This window comes from Gadus morhua, chromosome 20, assembly GCF_902167405.1.
Source record: "Gadus morhua chromosome 20, gadMor3.0, whole genome shotgun sequence".
Lineage (NCBI taxonomy): Eukaryota > Metazoa > Chordata > Actinopteri > Gadiformes > Gadidae > Gadus > Gadus morhua.
In genome coordinates, this window is record NC_044067.1 from 20,804,601 (window position 1) to 20,822,472 (window position 17,872).

Here is a 17,872-nt window from a genome sequence, read left to right on the forward strand (position 1 = left end):
ATCCCACTCATTCCCTCCTCAAGTGTGCGGGGTGAAAGACGATGACATCACTTCCTGGTTTGTCAAGGGCTTCCCCCACCACCCTCGCTCTCTCTCTCTCTTTTCCTCTCGCCCCGGGTGCCCTCTTCACGCGGTCGTAGTGGCGAGTGGCTACTCCACACAGACTCGGAAGCCGGGGTCAAGCAAGAGAGCTCTTCACTCACTAAAACAAAACAGTGGGCCGGCTTTAGCAACACACACACGCTAAACAAACACACAGAGGCATGGACACACGCTATACACATCCACAAACTCTCACACACATGCGCTATAACAAACCCACACACACACTATCAGAATACAACGCTCACACACATGTGCTATTCAAACCTAGACACTAAGCGGATACTAACAGTTACACTTGTATGCACGCTGAACAGATCCACCCACACACATGCACACACAAAGTAACACACTTGTGTGTACACGCACACCCCTAAAAATTTCAAGGCCACTATGAACCTATCCAGGAACTAACACACACACACTTAAGTATGCTCTCACAACACACAGTACCATGCATCCATGTACAAATACACATTCACGTTCTGGCACACCTGCAAACATATGCACACAATCTCACACATATCTGCACTCTAAAGAGGCTGTTGCAGGCTTTAGTGCCAGATTAACAAGGCGTTTAAAGAGCTTGATGATAAAATGAGTGACAAGTTCATGACAGAGAGATTGACCTCATCAATGACAGCCCCCCTACTCCAGCCGCCATCAACAGCAGGGCCGTACCATTACAAAGAAAGTACTTTTGCTCCATCTTCTTCTGCTGCGGCAAACTACTATTCCTGCCCTCCTCAGAGTCAGACAGCCAGGCCTAGAACCCCCCCACCATCCCCCCACCTCCCTGTGGAGTAGAACTGTGGATCACCGTGGATCCGTGGATCTTCAAGACCACTGCTTATCGCCTCAGCAAGAAAAAACACAAATATGGAAAACAAAGAAACAAAAAAAATGGGAGAAATGTGCGGACAAAGCTGGCCTTGTAATCTCCGGCAAACTTTCCCTCTCAGGGGCATTGAGGATGAAACCTAAAACAGTTTCAATGTTGTACACGGTTCAGGCAGTGTGATGGACCATGTGTTGTTGCGTGCAGGAGTGAAGACGTAAAAAGATACCACCGCACCTCCCCGCTCACACGCTGGCTGAACTCTCGTAAAGATCTCGTGGCGGGGAAGACTATGTCGAGAAGAAAATCAGAAAAAAAAGGCTGTAACCTCATCATTGTCTGAAAATGGAACAATGGCCGCCCAAGAGTCTCTTGGTTCTCCTGGGAAGTCTGATCCGGGTCGCCTGAGGTCACCAAAGGTCACAGAGTCAGTCAAGAGGAGGTTGAGGGGGAGTGTTTTTAATTGGCTTGGATGTAAATTAAAAGCATTGGGGTTGGAGTTTTAGTTTGTAAAGTGTGTCAGGTTATTGAGTCATATTTGACATTAAACAGCCTCTTTTTTTTTTGCAAGTATAACTAGAATGCGTGTTATCGTGAAGAGATAGAGCAAGAACATTCTGTTGAATCATACTTGATATAGTAGCTAAAATTACGTCGTAGACAGGAGAAGGAAAAGACAACATCGCCACTTGGCTTCAATCTAGATTGGATCTATTTGACTGATCTCTCTCTAGGCCAAGATAGGAAATGAAGGAGACAGAGAGATAAAGAAAGAATGAGAGAGAGAGGGAAAGGGAGAAGGGGGAGATTGAGGGAGGAACAGAGAGAGAGAGATACAGATAAAGAGGGAAAGAGAGGGATGGAAGAAGAGGGAGTGTTTTGAAGAGACAGGAAAGGGAAAAGGAAAGAGTAAAGCCTGTGAGAAAGTTAAAAAAGGAAGCAAGGCATAGACAATGCAGAGCTTGTTAATGCGCTCTCTTGCTCTGTAATTACTGATACCTCGCCCCTCCTTCCCGCATCCCCCGTCCCTCATCCTCCCCTACCCAGTGCCAGCAGAGAATTCTGATCACTGCCACTGTATTGTGGCTTCCCCCAACACCCTGCCAAGAGTAGGGACGACGTATCACTTTAATGCATCAAAGCTAGGTCTGCTAGATTATGGAAAAAATATCAATCACGATTATTTTGGTCAATATATTTTTTTTTTTAGTGTTTGAATACATGCTGTATTTAATCAGCATGTCCCTACCAAAAAACACTTCGTAACTGAGAACTTTGAAATTTCGCCTTAAAAAAATACATAAAATGCTCAAAAAAAAAAAGTTCAAATCTAAAATAATGTACAAATATGTTCAAGCTGCACTTCCTATAAAACATTTAATGAAAAAAAATAAAATAAAATTGATTATATTAGTTTGATGATCGTTAGTGACGCTAAAATCAAAATCACGATCAAAATCGGATTAATCGCACAGCCCTAATCAAAGCTCTGGAGAAGCAAACAGGACAGCGGTGGTGTCTTTTAGTCACTACAGACAAACTACACAGGGATACATATGGTTTCTTTCCCCTCTCTCTCTTTCTCCCTGTCTCTCTCCCCCCTACTTGTCTTCCCTCATGGAGACACAATGGAGCATTGTCTCCTGCGGCTCAGCCACAGGCCCTAACTCTGGTGCCGTGGAGATCCACAGTGCAGAGGCTGCATGCAGCCCAGTCATATCACACTCAGACCCCGAGAGCGGGACAGCGGGTGGGCGGTATGTGCGTGTTATCCAGTGTGTTTAGGCTTCTTACAGTGAGGTTGGGTGTGTGTGTCTCTAGCTGTGAGGTTTGGGTGGGAGTGGGGTTGTAAGTTGTGATTTACCTCTTTGGGCTATCCCAATGCAAAAAGGCGCCGGTAGGGCCCTGGGGAGGGGGGTTAGTCATGTGTGTATGTGTGTGTGTGTGTGTGTGTGTGTGTGTGTGGGGGGGGGGGGGGCACCTGATGGACAGGGGTGACTGGGCTCATCATCACATGGTTCCAAGTGAAGGGAGATATAAGCTCCAGAATACACCACTGCCAGGCCACAGTCTCCCCTCAGATTGGAGCCGGAGAGATGGAGGGAGAGAGAGAGAGAGAAAAGAGAGAGGGACATGTGGTTGTCTTTAGCAACAAAGTTTGTCTCTCCCCTCTTCCTCCGCCTCCAGTCATCTGTGGCTGTTATGGACTTCTCTTGTTCTCTATATCTCTCTCTTTTTTTCTATCTCTCATGGTACCTCCCCCCGCCTCTCCTTTTTGCCGCCTTTAATTCGGGCCAATGCTCATGTTTTGTAATCCATGAGTAGAGAGGAAGAGACCGACAGAGACAGAGCCAGAGACAAAAAGACAGAGAGAGGATCATAAGAAACCGTACAAAGGCCTGTGTTGTTTGTCTGCAGTGTCGTTTGACTGTCCTCTGTGTTTCTACATGCATGTTAATGTGCTGTGTTAGGTAAACTGTCCATTGTCTGGACCGTGTCAGTGTGGGGTTGGTTTGATGGATCCCCGGGGGTTGTTGACAACAGGTGGTCGCAGCACAGCTCAGCATGGCCAGCCATAAAACGAGTTTGAGTTTGCAGGATTTACAAGATAAAAGACATGAAAGGATCCGTACATCTTCTCAGTAGGGATGGAGAGATTGTTTAGTCTGAGGGTCGTCATGGGATTAGTCTTCCTGTCCTATCTTTATTTTTCATGCCTCTCTCTTGTTTTCTTCAGTTTTGACTAGATATTTTTGATACATACATATTTATTGAGCAAACATCTGCTGTATTGTAACCTTTCTAATAAATTGGTTTTATTAGTTTTTAAAAGTATGTGGCATAAAATCAAAGCATATGAAACAAACCAAAAATGCCAGTACTTTTGATCATATGCCTTGCTATCATTAATGCAACAACATAACAATGGAATGAGGTGTAGACATGAGGGGAAAAAGTGAAAAAAGTGAAAAGTGAGAAAACAACATTAAATCCATATCATTCCATATACAGTATATCAAAAATAAATATCGGGCAATTGATACAACAGCCATATTATCCATGTGGATATTATTGATATAGACTTTAGCATGCTGCATTAGAGGCCCTGTTATTTCCTCATTTCCACTCTATTAAATCCTGCTAGTGTGAGAGCAAGGCCTGTCGCACCCTGGCATCTGTTGGATGCTAGTGTCTGCAGTCACCTGTCTCACCTCACCTTGTGGCATGCGCTTCGACAGCTGCAGTTGCCCTCTGACCCCTCGCACAGACATCCCCTCCGAACCCCCTCCTTTCTCGTCACCGAGGGCTCAGCCACCCCAGGGGGCCCGACTGGGCAGTCACAGCAGGTGGGGAGTGAAGTGTGGGGGGGATGTGCGTAGGTGGGGAATTAAAACAGCGCTGGCCATGCAGATTGTTAGAACGACTGAACGTTGTGGTTAACGACCTCCTCGCTTTATCCCCGCTTTGAAATCTGAACACCGCAGAGCGCTAGCTTTGATTATGATTAGCGACACACCGTTAGATTACACACAGCTGACAATCCCTTTTTGCCACGTCAGTGACTGCAGTCACGCATCCGGTAACTTGTGCGTTGGTGTTCACTCTCTCTCTCACAAACACACACACACACACACACACACACACACACACACACACACACACACACGCACACACATACACACACACACACACACACACACACACACACACACACACACACACACACACACACACACACACACACAGGCAATGGATATGTGTTATGCTAAGAATGCAGAGAATTCTTTGCATAACACAATGCAAAGAAGAATATTTTCGTGCGTGATTCTGGGTTGATCTAATATTTCAGATATGTCCAAATGCATGTAGTATTGCTGATCACACAAACAGTCATCATTACAGATGAGTCGGTAGTCTCGTCCGGCCTCTTGGATGTGCTGTAAACAGTTGTGATTTCCGCAGCATACTTTTTGCCTCATGTAATGCCTCCCCCATAACCAAGTGGAGTATATTTTGCATTTTAGAAAGCGTCTGACACAGACAATCTCCTGCTGTGGGCTACATGTGTGAGAGGGCAACTCCGGACAAGCTCCAGACATCAGTCCATGGACGATGTCCGCAGTTCAGATGTGAGAACGGCTTAAGAGGCTGGGAAGAGTAGCGACAGCCGAGGCGGTCTTGAGAGAGTGCTAACGACACGTTTAGGATCAATGCGGAAGGTCAGGGGAAGCCAACTGCACCCAGCAGTGGTCCGGTCAGCAGGGGACATCTGTGTCGCCCTGCTGGTGACAGATACACCACCAGCCAACCCCCCCCCCCCCCCCCCCCCACCAGGCTTACAAGTACCCCTGTACGCTCTTACTCCATGCCAACGAGATACTGAGCCCATGTAAATAAACACACACGCAGACACACACATGAGATCCTGAGGGCTCTTATGCATAGACAAATGCATACAAACCAACACACATAAACACACATACACACTCAAATTGAACATGAAAACTTTCAGACACTGCGTATAGTAGATGTGATTCAAATCAAAGAATTTATCTTGATTGGATTTATTTTTGCGTGTCATTAAATCGTAGGAAAGTATAGGATTTTCTTAGACTTTCTTGGGAATTTCACTTTGTTTTAGCTAACCAAACAATGTCAATACCATAATATCTGTTTAAGAATAGATTATATTAGGGAGAGCGTTTCAGAGAGAGAGAGAGAGAGAGAGAGAGAGAGAGAGAGAGAGAGAGAGAGAGGTGCAGGAATGTCTCGCTGCATGGGTCCGTGTGTAGGCAGTGAGCCTCTCCACATCTGTTTCCTATTGGCTGGAGGAGACAAAGAGATCACCCACAGGATATTGCCTTGACTAGCCTAAGAGGTCAGGCTGGGGGAGGGGGGAGGGGGGGGGGGGACAACTCAACTCATCCACAGGACTCCTTTATGGGTTGGAATTTCAACCGCTTGCTGCTCACTTAAAGTCACATTTTCCCGCCAAAACCCTGTTACTTTGCCTCCTGATAAACTCTGGAATTAGACGTCTCTGGAGTTAATAACACAAACGCCCAGAGCCGCAGCCGCTAATCCGGCATTAAATCCAATTCAACCTCTGGGTTAACGCCAACCCATAGCACGTTTTGTAAACCGCCAAACCAAATCATGTTGCGCAGAAACTCTCCTCCGCTTGGTAATGGCGATGCGTATTAATGCAATACCTTCTCTCCCGCTTAAGCGAGCTCGCTCTATAAGCATGTGAGAGGTTCACCAAGATGTTGTTTCAACCAGTGATTCAGCCCAACGGCTAATGCGCGGCGGCTGTGTGAGATGTCACAGCCCGCTCCGTGACCTTTGCCCTCCCCACCCCTCAGCGGGGAGATGTCTCTGAAGTAACAAGTGATTAAGTGGCCAGGAATGCGCCCAGCGCCTCAGTCTTAACCCCTCTGCTCTAAAAAGGTCCACTCCATTGTGTCATCACCGCAAACCACTTCGTCTACTGAACATGCCGCTCCCTCGAGTGGCTCTTCTACGCAGCCACATATCAGCGTTTAAGATATTCTGTAATTCTATCCGATGTCAACAATTTTGCTAAAAATAAAAGTTGTATGCCCTCAATGAATAAGGTAAAATTAAACCCATTCATGTCATTTATTAAGGAGGGTGTAATGTAGGTTTCACAATGAAATAGGTTTGTCAGCTCTGTGAGAGTAAAAGGCAGTACATTGCAGTCAAAACAGGACTCAATGTAAGGGCAGCCTTGTTGAACTTAAGGAGGGGGTATCAGATAACAGGTATGATACCAGGTCAGCTCTGCCCGCCTGCTAGCATCATGCCATTGTATTCTCAGTTTTCCCAGATTAAATAGTTTTAAATAAAATAATTTGTAGAAGAGGGGGACGGGCTGCAAGGGGTCGGGCACAGATGGAGGTAATGAGGCAGAGAAGACAAATCTTTATTTAAAATCTCTGTGGTCTCTTTGTTTGGAATTTGTCAGGTAAAACAATAGTCAATTAAACAGACGGTTAGGGTAGGGGGTCATGAGGTTAAATAGGGTTAATCTCCTTAAAGACCCACAAAAAAAATGCAGCTGTAACTCTCTAATGGGGAAATTCTTTGGCCTCACCTGTAACATAATTATCAGTACCTTTGACTACACACAAACCCAATCATCTGATACAAAGTCCTCAAAGGAACTCAAATCAATTGAACTGAAACAGAACTAAAGAGATATGCTTCAGAACATTTGGCAGGTTTTAAACAGGAGGTATTAAAGTGCCACAGAGTTATATATGAATAGTATACAGAGTCTAGTTGTATGAATGATATTCCTATTTTGGAAGTGATGCATCTAGTGGTCGTCTTAGGTGCTCGCGTGCAGAGTTTGGAAGCGTTGAATAAAAGGTTCCTCATCAAAATGTCATACAATTTTGGTGAAAGTCAGTCCAGGGTGTTCGGGGGGCTGTGTGAGCGGAATGCCAGCTGTGGGACGTCTGGGCCCAGCGAACAGCTCCCTGGATCATGGCTTTAGGTCGGATTCCAAGGGGCTTGGGCTCCATCAGGAACATAAAGAGATACAGAGAATGAGACAGGGACCGAGAGAGAGAGACAGAGCAAAAGAGAGAGAAAGAGGCAGACAGAGAGGGAGAGAGAGAGGGAGTGAGAGAGAGAGAGAAATCCAGCAGACCACTTCAGAGCAAACCTCCATTTCCCCACCCCCAGATCCATTCACGGTGAATTGAAACAGCATACACATAATAACTAATACACATAAAACCGGTTGCTCCATCATCAGATATTCACTGCAGCTCAAAACATGCTCCCCCATCACCAGGAGTACTCATATCACGCTTAACGCCTAGACCTGGAGGAGTGTTGAAGCAGGAATCTTGGTGTGGGTTGCTGCATGGATAGCTTGGCAAAGCAACGGTGTCTGAAACCTGAGCATAGGGGCATCTACCCTGTGTCCCAAACAACCTTCCCTATGTTGGTTTATTTGGCCAGTTACATATATTTTATGTATATTTAAACCTTTATCCAAAGCTACTTTCAATAAGTGCAAGCAACCGTGAAGATACAGCCCAGAAATAGCAAGAATCATGAGATTAAATACAATTAATGAAATAAGCAAACTGCTTCAAGTGATAATACAATCTGAGCATCTATAGTCGGCAACGCTAGTTGAATAGTGTGTGTGTGCGTGTGTGTGTGTGTTTGTATGTTCCTGTGCACATATCTATGTGCAAGTCCGTGCTTGTTAGGCTGCCTGCAGAAATATATTTCTGTGTGTGTGCATGTTTGAGTGTTTACGTGAAAGTGTGTTGCCGGGAAAGAGATCATACCAGCATAAGTATCCCAAGTGACACAAATAGGAAGGAAAAGGGACAGACAGGCAGACAGAAGGAGGCGGGGGATGAAAAGGCTTCTTTTGATGTGTGTTTGCATTCCACTCTGTGTTGGTGAAAGCGGAGCTGTCCAGCGGTAGTAGGGGAGAGGAGCCCTTGAAACTGAATGAGGCGCTGAGCAATACACACACACACACACACACACACACACACACACACACACACAGACACAAGGTCCCATAACAAAGAGTATATGGCCGGGAGAGAGAGAAAAAGAGAGATAGAGAGAGAAAGAGGGAAAGAGAGAGAGAGAGAGAGAGAGGGGGGGGGGGAGAGGAGGGAGGTAAAGAAATAGATATAAACAGAAAGAGAGAGACAGAGAGAGAGGGGGATAAAGAGAGCAAGCGGGAAAGAGAGAAAGGAGGGAGGATAAAAAGGAGAGAGAGATAGGGCAAGGAACAGTAGAGATAGTTCAGGCGATGGGGGAGTAAACGCCAGAAGGGAGAAGAAGAAGGTTGAGATGGGGGGGATACAAACAGATCAGTAATCCATCGGAAAATAAAGGGAAGGAGGAAAGGGTGAGTGAGTCGTTTCCATATCTCTGGGCTTTCTCAAAGTGCCACGTCTTGGAGATCCATCACGGGGCAGGCTGGTGGAGGAAAAGTCCAGAGGAGTAGAAGAAGAGTTAGTGATCCCCCCCCCCGCCCATCCCACTGTGTTTACATTCGCAGTCCTGAGTTTCCAGATCCTCTGCCAGACCAAACTCACTCCTCCTCGACCGGGACGCTCTCCCCCTTTCAAGTTACGGGCGATTAGTTAGTTATTTTGTGTCCAAAAACATATTTTTCAAAGTCTTCCTTTTTATGACAAGCTTCGGCTTCGGTTCATATATGGCTTGGATTAAGTAAAGTCTGAATTAATGATTTATACGGCATACTAAAAGCATGACATCCTGTGCGAATGGCGCCGCCTGTTTATGAATGAGATCACCGGCGCTACGTCAGGCGGCGCCCGGGCCTTCGATGTACTCTTTAATAAGTGGAACAGCTGCGGTGTTGATAGCACACCGTCATTCCTTTCCTTTGTGAGGTGTCAGGAGAATAAACACGCCTCCTAATGCCTCAGACACGGTTAAAAGAGGAGATAACAAGCCTTTGTCAAGGTGTACGTAACCTTTCCAACATTGACAATGAACCTGTAAATAAACCTGGTAAAACCTGTAAGTAAAACTTGTTCAGCCTAATAAAAAAAAAAAAAGTGGGACATCCACAACCCTACAGCAGGTGTAAACGAGTGATACTGATGATGATATTGTCCCAGGTCTATTCAGCCTATCCGGTACCCCATCACACCTACCGAGGAGCTAATGACAGGGTTGAGAAAGAGTTGGATTAAACCTGCAACACGCAGAGCTGCGAAATGGTGATTCCTTCTCAGGGACAGATGGACGCACAGTTCAATAGCACCCCTCTTTTCATTGTGCAAAATGGGTAATAGGCATACACTTCTGTGAGGTATCCGCATTGTGCGATGCGTGGATGCGTTTGTGTGTCCCTCTGTGTGTGTGTATGTGTGTGTGAGTGTTGGTTTCCTACGGTGGGTTAATCCTGTCTTGCACTCTGAAGTCCCCCGCCTGCAGTCACATGGTACGGTGGGGGCCCAGCGCAGAGGGGAGGATGCCTGGAGATGCCTGATCGCGTTCGTCCATACCGCACGGGGGCCTGCCCAGCCAACCAGAAGAGGAGAAAAGAAGTCCACCCTTCTTATTCCTTCTCCTTTGGCCCCTGCCATCTGTCTGTCCGGCTCCTGACACCTGTACTGGCCTGTCGAAGACGGGGGCCTCTCTGTCACCGAGGGCAATGCCGGCACACCAATAGGGAGTTGGGAGGATGGGGGGGGGGGGGGGGGGGGTTGTCGAGTGTTAATGTAACAGCTTCAAAGAATGGAAGGGGAGGGGGGGTTGGTCTAGCTGTTACGGGGGAGGATTGACTCAGGGTGAAACTGTGGCCAAATCTAACAAATGATCTGAGACCTATCATGTTCATTTAATATCTTGAGGAACACACGACCAGCGCAGATGTAGGAGAATATTAAAGCGCTCTGTGGTTGGTGAACCCGCTGAGGGAGAGCGAGAGAGCAAAGCTCAAGCTAACAACACCAGATCATGTAGCACGTTTTTCATGGCAGTGATCTGATTTGTTTTTCATGGCGATGTGCTAAAGGACTTTTACAGGTGTTCGTGTCCAACCACTTTCTTCAGCCAAACGATTGTCCTGAGAGACCCTGAGGTAATTTGGGAGTAAACGATTGGCACGCCATGAAGGGGGAGCAAAACGTGGCAGTAAATGCAGAGCCAGATGTTTGTCAAATTGCGATTTTGACTGGCGAATTCATGCTCCCCGTTAAAGGGTTTCACTGCATGGAAAGCTAAGCGAGGGCATTCGCCTTGAGCTCTTGTTTGCATTAAAGCACTAATATAGGAACCCTTTATATAGGGACCATGCGGACGTCCATCCAATGCAGAAAGTACTTTTTTTTGAGAAAAAAGTTTTTGATTTGAATTCTATCACTCAGTTTATGCCTTAACAATGGGTGTTCTCCGAGACAAGGTGCTGCCGAGCTGGCTTGCTTGAAAGCCTTTTTGGCAGCCGAAAAACTGAGAAGCAGATGCAGCCTAAACCTGTTCGACGCCCACCTCTAATCGGCTTACACTGGCTCAGGGACAGGAGACTGGCACCTTTCAAGGGCCATGGACATGGACACTGGTCCGCACACTTCACAGTAGAGTTTGACATGTTGGAAATCCACATGAAACCAAACCAAACGCCTTAGACTTTCAGTGAGTTCCAAGACGATTCACAGATAGTATGCCGGTGCGTTTCCACACCGATTCTCAGTGCCAACAATGCCAGAACACTATGAATCATAAGGGCTGTTTTACTGGCTGACTGCACTGCAAATAAATGTAAGGAATCTACATAAAACCAGGGTGTTGTTTGTGTCTTTTGGGCCCGAATCAAGTCATAAACACTTTGCTTTTATAGGATTTTAGACTCTCCAAACAAAGTACACTACATTGTTGGGTTTGTTTTCAGAAATAATTAATTCCGTGACCCCCCTTGCACCCACCCCAACCCACTTTACTGCCAACAGGTGCATGGAACAAACTGGAATGCCTAACTTTGAGTCTTCGAAAGCATTAAAGTTTTGTGCCACAGTCTTTCCCCCAGTTTTCCAATCCTTCCATGCATAATCCATGGGTAATCTCAATGTAGAAACTATTTATAAAACAATAAAAACACTTGAAACTAAGTACTCAAATTGAAAACTCTTTATTTTTAAGTACTTCATGTTTCAATCCCTGATGCACCAAACATTTTAAAGAAAGTTTGAACAGCAATGCTAGATCGTTTGCTAGATAGTTTAAATCCAGACCGCAACCCGGCATGCAATCTTGGAAACAACCTTCTCTCCCGGGCAAAGAGAAGAGAGACACAAGACTTGTTTGCCCTCCGCAGAGGATGATCTTGTAGGGCCTGCTAAATCAAACAAGCGGCACGTTGCCAAGGCATCGGCCATTCACAGACCTGTGGACACTATTGACACAGCTAGCGTGGCTAAAGCCACGGTGCGAAGGGCCCTGCTCTCGTTTCACAATTGGAAGTGGAGAGCGGACGCTGTTCGCTCATTACATCAAACTGTGAAACGCTTGGGTGTGCGTGTGCTTGTCTGTGTGTGTGCGCGTGCGAGCTAAGGGCCTGACCTCACATTAGTTCTGCTGACAGAATAAATAGATGTCGATGAATGACTAGTAAATACACATCGCAGCACGCTTCACACAATACAGAGTTGTCACAAGGCAGTGTTTCAATGCAGTATGAAGTTAAGTATGTTTATACTTGTACAGTATACACATGTCTAACTCCTTTAAGTTGCTTCATTGGTTTTTACATCTTCCTAATTTTACTGGTTTTGTCGTTTCATGTTTTTGCATTGTTTGCAATTCGTGATGTTGAGTTGATGCGCTAGATTTAGCTGGAGTGCTTGAAGACCGGCAAGATGATGTCATGGGCAGGACGTGGTCGGAATTAGACTTTTTGTGCAACAGTACCTGGCAACGGTATTCACTCATGAAGAGATTCATTTATGGAATCTCTTTATTTTCATGAATGACAATAATAATTAATAATAAATCATTACAATGCTCATTTTAGGTGCATGCATGAGAGCAAGAGAGGAGTGATAAACAGATTCCCTACAGCTGAATGGGACTCCACCAAGACATTTCCATCAGCTCCCCAGGCCCACGCAATCTCACCTGCATCTAACCTGTGTCTTGCTATTCCCTTTCTCTCTGTGTGCTTTTAGACTTCATCCAGAAGATCAGAACATGGAGACCTCAGCTCCAACGGCCACAGAGAAGAAGGAGTGCAAGGGCTCCGGTCTCGATGGAAGCAGCTTCTCAGAGCTCCCCAAGAAACCTTCTCCCACCACCCTCACAAGAGGTAGGTGTCTGCACCCCTCTATTCTCAACCTCCTTAGCATAGTGATGTCAGCCACCTGCTCTCCTCAATGTGGTTATCAACTCCCCGATGCGGTTCAGATCAGAGGAAGGCCCAAAACCCTGATAACCCTGCATCATAATTCTGCATGAGACATTTGTGAATAATCTTTAAAAGTCCAAGGAAAATGATTTGAAGTTTGTAATATTCCAATCATTAGATGTTTGTAATGTTATGGAATTACGGAACATTAGGAATAAGTAATTTGATGATTATAACTCATCTCGTCCATAGAAGATTCGATGTATATTACACGCTGATGATTTCCCATAGCAATAGGTTTAATAGCGTTACTTGAGGTGTAATGGCTAATCACATCAGCAGATGGTGGCACATGAAAAGACTTAGACTCAGAGATTGGGTGGGGGGGTTGGTGGGGCTGTTTCAGAGATGTCAGAGAATGGGTGATGAAAAAAGCACGATAATGAGGTCGAAAGACCTTGTTCTCACCTCCCGAGTGTAAACGCAATGAATTACTAAAACGGCGAGAGCAGCAGTGGACGGACGACGTGTATCACAAGCCTCTGATACAGTCAAGGAGGGGGTTCGGGGTTGCACCTTTGAAATGCTAACGAGATGTCATAGGACATGGCGGCGCTGGCGATGCCGGGACTTAACGATGGGCTTGGTGGCCCGCCATGAGATGAACGGCTAGCCTTAATTGTTTAGGGATGCGGGGGTGAGAAAGTAGGACGTGTGGCAGCGGCTCGCTGGCACCTCCACAAAGAGACCACAAGTTTCTCAAAACAAGAAAAACACCCCGCTTGCCATCATGTGAATTATTCAGACTATTACAGAACCATGACCATTGTGTCTCATGTAGGTCGCGGTGGCGTCGCTAGTGATGGTAGGGTCGGCTTCACGGATATTCTTTCCTTGCCGGGTGAAAGAAAAGGGGGGAAGTGTGCTTGCAACTGTCGGGAATCATTTGGCCATGTCCGGCGCATGCAACGGGAAGGGTGGTTTTCAGGGTATGAGAGATATACTGTTTTAAAGCCTCATGACTTAAAGATGAGGGTTCGTGTTTTCATTAGTGAATGTGTGATGAAAACTCCCCATAACGAGGTTGGAGAACCTTGTTGTCGCCTCCGGGGGAACCGGGGCCTATAAATTACTAACGGCCCTGACGCCGCTGGAGTCGAACAGTGGACACTGAAACCTCCTCAAACCCCTCTGGGACAATCGTTGGCATCTTCTGAGGGTCTACAGTTCGAGTGGTCTTTACTTTATAATGAAGGACCTGGTGGCCTGCCATCACAAAGCTACCCCACATCGCCTTTACACAAACAGGGGGGAAAGTAGAACATTAGTGGCCATTTTCGCTACTTTACTTTTAATTTTTTTTTCTCTGCTTTGTTTGTTTTATGGTTCTTTTTCATTCTCAGTGGATTTCCTTATCAATATGCATGTTAAATTACCAATTCAGGCCGCTCGTGAATAAAATGTGTTAGGGAGCATTCTTCAGCATCTTACTTAAATGCCATTATGATCTTGTTCAAACTTACTTTTAAATCAGTTTGGACAGCCCAAGCCAAAATGGCTTACGTACAAGGAAAAGAGATACAACCCCTTTATGCTTCCCTTGTTAAGAGAAACCTGACTTTGTTAAAGAGGGCCCACCTTGCTGGTGTTTCCTGAAGACATTCCTTGCCCTGTTAAACACAACTCTGAGTTTTAAACTCCTAATGGAAGTCTGTCTTGCCTTGTAACACTTAGCAGAAGGATCTCACGTTGAGCAAGTTGGGAAGGATAACGGCAAAAGGTTGTGGTACGTTGGGCGGAACAAAACAGGTTCAAGTTCCTTGATACAAATCGGGGCGTCTCTTTTTGTCTAGGGGCCTTGTTAATGGTTTTAAAGGGGCACCCGCTTTTTGTGTGACAGCCTGCATCTGTCTGTTTGCAAAGACAAGCTCGGACAGATACACATTTCTGCAACCTGAACCCCTGGCTGGCTGTGGGATTTACGAGTCGTGGTTCTCGGCTTGTACTCTGGCATGTAAGAATAACGTGTTCAGATCAGGTACCTACTACCACCACTGTAAAACATATCACTGTTACAAAGGAAAACCTGTGATGGGGGAGCCTTACCCCCATGTTTCTTGACCTTCCCCCGACCCTTCCTTCCCTCTCTCTTTCATGCTCAAAAAACCACACACACACACACACACACACACACACACACACACACACACACACACACACACACACACACACACACACACACACACACACACACACACACACACACACACACACACACACACACACACACACAAACAAGGCTCTTTTTATTGAATCACAAGCCGTTCAGTGTGGAATTAAAGTCAACGCACACCTGCAAAAACATTATTTTCTCACTTTCTGTTGTAAGTAAGTTGGTTTTGTTGTATACAGGGTATGGGTTAGTCTAGCAATTGTAAGTGTTTGGCACTTGTTTCTATAAACATCCTTGCTGTACCGACAGCGATATATTGTTTCTCCTTCTTCTTACAAATGTACTAATAAATAAAAACGCCTCCTAAATGCCCTAAATTTAAATATAAATGTAGTGCAAAGAAGCTCTTGACAAATTCATTACTCTTAAGTTCACATGTCCTTTCGCTGCGTTTGTCAAACCCAACAGAATGAGCGTGAGGGGCCTTTGATCACACTTCTGTGAAGGAGTTGTTTTACAGACGCAGAGGTTTTTTTCAAAGTTGCCAAAGAGCATGTTTCAGCAATCCCTCATTTCTTTGTTTGGGCTGTACTAGGGCAGTGGAGCAGACAGGCTTGTTGCAGGCAGATTATTTCAGCTGCACCAGGATGTAATATACATCTTCTAGTGGGGCTTTGTATATAGCTGGAAGGTTCTAGATTTAGAATGAGATTGATGAGCTTGTATGTAGAGAGAAACGCATCTGTCTAGATGATTATCTACAGTGCAGATATATCTCAGGAGAGTGTCAAGCATCTACAAAACTTTCACCTTTGTCAACAATCGGGTTTCGCTTTCATTCAAACAAGTACATGGACCGAAAAGGAATGCATGAAACCACACTTCTACCCCCCTCAACCCCTTGTTCCCAAGTTTTTCTTCATGAAAACAGTCCAGCCCTGACTCTTGCCAGTCCCAACCGTTGCTAGTGGTGGAGGTTTAGATGTATGGAGCAGGCACCGCCGATGTAATTAGTCCTGTTTGGTACGGGGCGAGTTGGATTGGATTAATCACCGCCTCGGCCTCCATGGGATGTGGACGCTGAGTAATGACCTATAGGAGAAAGGTCTTGATAGGTGACCCCCCCCCCCCAGGGCTCTCAAGCGACCAGAGGATCCAGGGGTACACCAGGGGGTCAGTGGCCCCAACCACTCCTACCCTTATCTGTGCAGAAGAAATTTCCCACAAGAAAAAAAAAAAAAGAGAGAACCCTATCCCCTCCATCCTCAATTCCTCGTGTCCACACCACCACCTCCATCACCATCACCCCCTATGTGTAGGCCTCTTCTCCAAAGGGACAGGCACTAATCTTCCTGAGAAGAGGAATTTCTTCTTTTATTTTCCTGGCCCCTAAATGAGACTCTTATGCTGCAGTGGTTCCGCAGGACGAGAAGGAACAGCATGGGAAGGGGGGGGGGGGGGGGGGGGGGGTTGGAGGGCTTTAGCTTATAGGCAAAGGGATCTAATGTGAATGTGGTCAGCTTCCTCTCCCCCAAAACCGGTTTTAACTCTGTGGCCCTCCATTGTCGATAATGGATTTTTGGAACCCGAAAAAAGACCCCTCCTTTTGTCTTTCTTTTACCTTTAAAGGGAAACTTCACCCATTTCTATTAAGCTTTGTATCGTTAGAAACACACTCATATTTTTGAATGGTCGTGAATCATTCCCTTATTTTCTGGGACAACTGGAGAGAACCGTCTCGATCTCCAACAGTTCCTGTTGAAGATGACGCAATATGACGATTTTTGCGTAGAAGTAAATAGGAAGTGTAAGAGGGAAGGATTCTCGTAAGACTCCAAGCACTAGTCCCACCCCTCTATAGGGGGTGGGACCCACTGAAGCTACAGACCTATTACAGCAATGCCAGTGTGTGGGACTTCACCAGCAGAAACTAACATTCACAGCGTCTGAAGCTAAGCTAACAGAGGCTGTTGATAAAACTGAAGTACAATGGCGGAAGGTACTGGATCTGACATAGAAGATGGCACAATGCAAAAGTTCACCATTTCGAAAGAAATACAAATAAGGACTAATTCACTGAGTTCACCAACTAATACTCTTCACTAGAAATTTTGTGTGAAATGATTTTCTAGCAGTCTTGCTGTATCAGCTTGATGGAACAGCGAGGTGTCCGATAGGCGGAGATCTAGATCAGCGGGAGTGGCCAGCGAAGCTGTGCATCGTGGTGCAATCCACGATCCACTTCAATCCACAAGCACCAAAAAGTCCTTTTCTGCCTTTTCTCGGTCAAGACGGCACCAAATTAGAATTTTATTTTATTATTCGACTACATATAGGACCCAATTTCAATACATATTCATGCCTCCACCGGTGAAATGCTCCTTTAAGGAATCGAAAAGAAAAAAAAGTTACAGTTCCTAACTACGTCAGGTGGTTCATCATCATGCATCTGCAGAGAAGGGTTCTGTGGTACAGCCATGTGCTATGGTAGCATTAGGACAGTGCAATACAGCAATGATACTTTCATCATGTCATTGCCATTTTCTATTTTTCTTTTAACGGCCGGCTTAATTCGACTTGCTAAGCTGTGTGGACAAAAAAAACCTCCCATGGGGCTCCTATAGCAATGAAATATGTCAAAAATATAATTCGGAGGAGCCAGAAGTATATTTTCATATCCCCAGTAGGTAGTCATGTTGCAAGAGAATCTGGTCTATCCAGTGTCATGCATTTTGCAAGACCATATCAATAATTCTTTCGCTAATACTTGATACTTGAGAAGACTTGCGAGCAACAAGCTTACAGGAAGGTCTATTGACTGAGAACCGACATTGCTTTCTTCCTGTCAGGGATCGTAGCCACACACTATCAGGAACAC

The 17,872-nt window shown here is 45.7% G+C and overlaps 1 protein-coding gene across 1 annotated transcript in view; it reads left to right on the forward strand.

Annotated features, from left to right (window-relative positions):
* Positions 1 to 17,872, forward strand: part of gli2a (GLI family zinc finger 2a) — a 79,469-nt gene that overhangs the window by 4,536 nt on the left and 57,061 nt on the right. The window contains exon 2 of the mRNA XM_030343822.1: positions 12,646 to 12,782. Within this exon, the coding sequence (XP_030199682.1) occupies positions 12,668 to 12,782 (115 nt within the window). The 5' untranslated portion in view covers positions 12,646 to 12,667. The remainder of the gene's footprint in view (positions 1 to 12,645; positions 12,783 to 17,872) is intronic.